General features: G+C 30.5%; 1 protein-coding gene across 1 annotated transcript; it reads left to right on the plus strand.

Moving 5' to 3' along the window:
* The first annotated feature begins 654 nt into the window (after positions 1 to 654).
* Positions 655 to 1101, plus strand: LOC104218906 (uncharacterized). Its single transcript, XM_009769507.1, has one exon. The coding sequence runs from the start codon at positions 655 to 657 to the stop codon at positions 1099 to 1101; it is 447 nt and encodes a 148-aa protein (XP_009767809.1).
* The last annotated feature ends 5128 nt before the right edge of the window (positions 1102 to 6229 follow it).

Below are 6229 nucleotides of genomic sequence, written 5' to 3' on the forward strand. Positions count from 1 at the left end.
ATCCAAGTGTTGAGGATGTTTAAAGTAACATATTTTATGTTAGCAATTTGACACATTCTACATTCAATATTAACCTTGCAAGCAGGTCACATGCCCATATATGCATTCATCTCCAATCATCTCAAACTCCTTAATTTCTTCTAAACTTTTTATTCCTTTCCTTTTCATCAAAAAAAGCTCGATCTTCCCTTTTTCCAAAAAAAAAACATCAATTCGAATATAAAGAATTCATGTAAACCAAATATATTTAGTATTGAAACGATTCCGGGTTCTCCATTTTCAGAAAGCTTCAACTTTTTCACGTGTGTACAACCTTGCGAATAGTTTTTGGCGATCACTCTATGTAATTTATTAAAGCAGTTTATGCTTTAACGCGCCGTAAAGAAGCTAGTCGATTAATTTAGAGGCTATTACAAGCGAAGCCCGCTTGCTTTAGAGCATGCAATATATGCTATTGCCTGAATGGAAAGGTACAACAAAATTTAAAGCCACACCAGACAGAGAAAAGGAGGATTAGATATTTCGTTAGGGTTTAATGAACCAACTAGTCGCTCCTCTAGATGAAGTATATATCGGGCCCCTTTTTCATTGCCTAGGTTACACTTTAATTGATTGCTTGACTAGAAAAGTTAACATTTTTCTTTGTCCATGTCAATGGAGAATGAGAATGAGAAAGAGAGCTCATCATTTAGGAGTATTACTAGACACAGAAGATCATCAAGTGTTTCATGTTTTTTCTCGAGCAACTATAATATTTCTCATGATTCCTCCTCATCGTCTTCTACACATGAGGTGCCAAAATTAAAGAAATCTCCTAATCAATCGTGGATTCGTTCGAAAAATCATCATGATCATTTTCCAGATCAGATAAAAGTGAAATGTAAGAATATTATGAATCGATTTGGTCGACATCGTCGCCATTCTTCTGCAGATTTTAGCTATGATCAACTCAGTTATGCCAAGAATTTTGAGGACAGTAATGAAACAAGTTTTGATGACACTGAGGACTTTCCCCCGAGGAATTTTACAGCTAGATTGCCATCATCTCCTCCTAATTATTCAAAATTGAAAATTCCAAGCAACGTAACAAAACATGAATGAGCACGTTACGTTGCCATTTTTTATAAGGGCAACAATTATATATATATATATATATATATATATATATATATATATATATATATACACACACACATACATGCAAATGTCTACACCCGAAATCAGAGAGGGTTGTATGAGTTCAACTGAATTTATTACTTTCGGCTCAATGTGTCATAACCACGAGCGAATTAGCGACAATGGCTAATTGGTTGAATAATGGTTTGAAGAAGAGTTTAAAGAGGGCAATGGCGCCAAGTGGGATCATTATGCTCCTCACGAGAAATCTTATAGGCTGAATAATGGTTGGAAATTACCGGTGTTTTGTTATACAACAAATATCATGTGAAATGTGTTATTGTAGTGACATGTATAAAATAATTAGACAAAAGTTATATACTAAATGATTTGCTGTAAATCTAATTACTTGATATTTTTCACCATTCATTTCACCTTTAAAACTCTTTGTTTCAATCTTCATGATTCAATTTTATCTATATCTATTTATATGAAGCTTCAAAATCTTACGTGCAAAATATCGGAATTTAAGACATGCTTTTTTGGCAAATTCTTATAGTAAGACTCTTGACCTCTTTAAATATTGGTTCTTCTTCTTTTATAGTACTGAATGATACCTTAACTTTATAGATATTTATTCTTTAGGTGCTTTTCTATCAGTGGAGAATAGACTCGCCATGTGAATCTATTAAATGACAACACGTATCAGTAAAGTGAAAAATAACGACCACTCTAACTCATCAAGATAGCAATGGCCTTCTCTCAGTTAATTTATTAATCATACAATTAACTGCATTTAGCTTGAGGGTAAAATATAAATTTACCATAAGAAAAATCCTTACCAACCCCTCCTATATGTACATATTATCCTCTGTTTCTTTTTCGTTAGACGAGTAAATTACCCACATATATACTTAATTTTTTTACCCACATCACTTTCTTTTGTTTTTGTCTCTAAACTTGAAACAAATCATTCTCCCTCAATGAATATTTCATTTTCGAAAGGTCCATCATTTAATTGAGGGTGAAATATCTGTACTTTAGATGTCACCAGTTCTTGAGTGACACGTCTAGGAGCTAAAAAAAAATGAGACAAAACAGGAAAAATTTAATTTCCTGTCTCACTCAACTCATTCCCCATCGCCTTTCTTTATCATATGTAATTTCCATATCTTTAGTCACATCGTGAAAAAAGTAGGGTTAACATCTTCTTTATACATCCAACCATCTAATGTTAATATTTTTGCTTTGAAAAAGTCATATACATTTCTAAAGTAATGAGTTCTTCTTTAGTTGACCATTTTCTAATCCGATTTTAGAATCTTTTAATAACTGCCCTGACTTTAATCTAGCTAGATATTGTGTCCAAGAAGTCTGCTTAAGATGTTCAGAAATTTTCTAGGCTTTGGGATAATATTTGATTGAATTCAAAAAATAAAGTATTCACTATGAAAAAGGGTATTTGCAAATAGAATTTTATGTTTTGACATGAATTGCACTTAGAAAAAGAAGTTGAATATTTGTGAATAAAAATGGTTATCTTTTGAAATTACTCTTCAAATAAATATTTCAAATATAAAAGTTCACTACATTAATGATAGAATGATGAGAAAAGAAGAGGGATACATCCTATCCTATTCAATTTTTTTTTAATCATATTCGGTATTTAGCAGTGGCGGATCCAGAATTTTAAAGTCGTGGGTGCTCGCCGATAAAAATTTCTAAAAGAAGAAGAAAATGAGTTTAATTATGGGTGCTCACTCAATATTTATCTAATTTTTTTTATTTTCTTTGTAAATTTACTAAATCTAGTAAAAGATAATGGGTGTTTGAGCACCCACAAGTGACAATCTAGATTCACCACTTGTATTCAGCGTTACCCATCGATGACTAATTTAAATTTGCACAAGACTTATTAAAAGAGAAACGCTTCTTACTAGATATTTCTTCGTTCTCTGAACTTGACATCTAGTTAAAGACGAAGGATTTTTCCATCCCATTACATTCTTCAATAGGATATCCTATTCAAGCGGGCAACAGAAAACCTACATTGAAGAGCCATAAATCCTGATAATCGTGGAACAACCTTTTTGATTTACATATGACTTTATAAGTCCCCGAGCACCAATTATCTGAAGTATTGTTTAGTTGATATGCTATTTATGCAAGGACTCATAATACAACACAACGATTATTATTCTTTTGAATAATGATTAATATACGGGCGTTGGGACATGATGAGAATGACAAGCTATAGCTAACTTCTTGTATGAAGAAGTGACACGTATAAAAAAATTAGTATATGGGTGATTAGGGGTGTACAAAGAAAACCGACAAACCGCTCCAACCTGATAATCCGAGTCAAACCGAGAAAAAAAATCCGACTATGGGTTGGTTTGATTTGGTTTGGTGGTGGAAAAAAAACCCGACCATAATTGGTTTGGTTTGGTTTTAACTAAAGAAAGTCAAACTGAAACCAAACCAACCTGAAACCCGACATTACATATATAGAAATTTTAGATATATTTAATATATAAATATATTTATTGTGATGTAATTTATAAATATATCTTAAAAGATTTCATAATTTTATCTTTTGAGATATTATTTTAATGCTGGACTTAGAACTTTTGAATGTTCCAATAAGTTTTATAGCCATTAACATTAGTAAATTAAATAGTGCTAACAAAAGCCCAAACCAAAATCAAATCAATACTAATGCTAACAAAAAGCATTTAATTCAATACTACGAACGAGAATGTATTGAATATCTATTTTTTGTTTTGCAATAATTTAGATAAAAATGCATAACCTATTTTTATTTTTTCTTTAGCGTTTAGTCATGTATTTAATACTCCCTTATTAGTCTACTTATTTTAGCATGACTTATTACTTTTAGATTATGTTTATTTTTATTATGGCTTTTTAATTAGCAATATTTATATTACATAATTTTATTGTCTTTATTGTTGAATATTTTAGGATAATGCCATGACATATCTCATATTTTTTATTATTTTCTTGAAAAATACTTTATATAGTTGTATCTTACTAGGACTAAAGAAATATTTGGACCATAATTTATATGTTTTGTTCTACGAAGATTTTACTGGAAAAAAAACTCGAAAAAATCCGAATAACCCGAAAACCCGAGAAAAACCAAGAGTGAAAAACCCGAGTTTTATTGGTTTGGTTTGGTCTTTAGATTTAATAATCCGATACAATTGGTTTGGTTTGGTAATTGTAAAATCCGAACCAACCCGGCTTATGTACACCCTTATGGGTGATTATGCGAGAATTACTTATTTTAAATTAAAGATTCTTTTTTGTCCGTAGATGATTCTATTAACGTATTCTTATTTCATGTTATATCGTCCATAACAATGGACAGTATGGTTATATTGTTTAGCTTAACCCTATGTTTTTTAGACGAAGCATAAGAAGTATGCAAAAGTCACTAAAATTATCAGAAATATTTATTAGATATTAAACCTATAATTATAAAAATATAATAAGTTTATTGATTTTGAATCCATAGGTTGAACCCATCATCGCATAAAATATAATTCTTAAATTCCCACAACTTATGGTGATATCAACAGTTTGAAGTTTAATAACGCTAACCAAATGTCGTGTTAATTTATAGGGCAATGATTTTTTCTTGTATGACGAATCAAATATTGTACAACTTATACAAAATTTTATGTTGGGATTATTTGGTTATTATAAGGTATTGCAGACGACTCCTAAATGGTTCGTAGTATCTACTCCCTATGTTTTTCCTAGGGTGCAAACAGCCTTGCGCTCGGAATAAACAACAACGCAATATTCTTAAATTGTGCATTATTAGATTCTTCAAAGTAATAGGTAGCAAATCATCATATATTACATAAGTCAATGTTATTTGCGCAACCAACACGCATTATGGTGAGATAGATAAAATCTCTCCATCCTTAATCAGAGGTATGTGGTTTGAGCCTTGGGTACGAAAAAAAATTATATTAGGGAGCGCTTCCCCATTAAATGAGCCTTACACTGCACGAATCCGAATATAATCGGACTCCAATATACACATATCAGACACTGAATGGATAAACCCAACTAAGAAAAAAATATAAAAATGACATTGTATAGCCGCTCCCAAAATAATAGTCAAAATATATATAATTTTTGTGTATTATATATATATATATATATATATATATATATATATGTATATATAATTTTATATACTTGTATGCCTACTGAATATTAATAGTTTCGCTCCCGGACTAAAAGTGTACTTTGCCCAAAAATAATGTTGCGGAGAAATCAAACATTCCATTAATGCTCATAATTGCATCTTCATCTAGCAAATCCATAAGCCATATTTTACGTTGGTGTGAATTGTGAATGGTATGACCGGAATACGTTATCCCAAAAAAAAAAATATATTAATTCCTTACTGAAATTATCTTCCATTTACATTGAATTGGCGGAAAATATTTTATTTAAAAGAGTATTTTTTTAATCAAAAAGGGAGAACAATTCTCATAGTCCGTACGCCGCGTCACTTATTTTAAGCTACGTTGCAACAATATTATTGTCAACCTTAGATACTCAAATAATTATTCTCCAGCCTGCATATCCTCTGTACTATATACAATATATAAATACTAAAATTTTATCCTACAAAACTTGTAAAATAAAATTGCTATGAACAACATTTTCGTCACTGTCAATTGGACCTAGGAATTAGGATACTTACAGCCCTTAAAATATAATTAATTAATTAATTAGTGCTTTAAAAGGAGAACTCATCTTGTTAGGTGCGTTTGATGTCGTTTTCATTGGTGTCCTTGTGATTGGTCTATGAAAAGTTATCTCCCTCTAAAGCGACACAATATTAGTATAAAGTTTTCATTTTTTTTGCTTCTTATCCTTACAAAAAAATTTAATAAATTGACAAATTTGGTACTTCCTCCGGTCCAAAATAAGTAATTTTTTGATTGTTTTTACACAGATTAAGAAATCTATCTTTTAACATTAATTAGGAATATTTTCCTATCTTTTAAACATTTCCTAGTTAGGAGTAGTATTTTGTTTTATAGTATTTAAATACACTAAATTCTAG

The sequence above is a fragment of the Nicotiana sylvestris genome, chromosome 11 (assembly GCF_000393655.2).
Source record: "Nicotiana sylvestris chromosome 11, ASM39365v2, whole genome shotgun sequence".
NCBI classification, from domain to species: domain Eukaryota; kingdom Viridiplantae; phylum Streptophyta; class Magnoliopsida; order Solanales; family Solanaceae; genus Nicotiana; species Nicotiana sylvestris.

Coding starts and splice junctions, on each gene's coding strand:
- LOC104218906 (XM_009769507.1), top strand. CDS start 655: ATGGAGAATGAGAATGAGAAAGAGAGCTCATCATTTAGGAGTATTACT.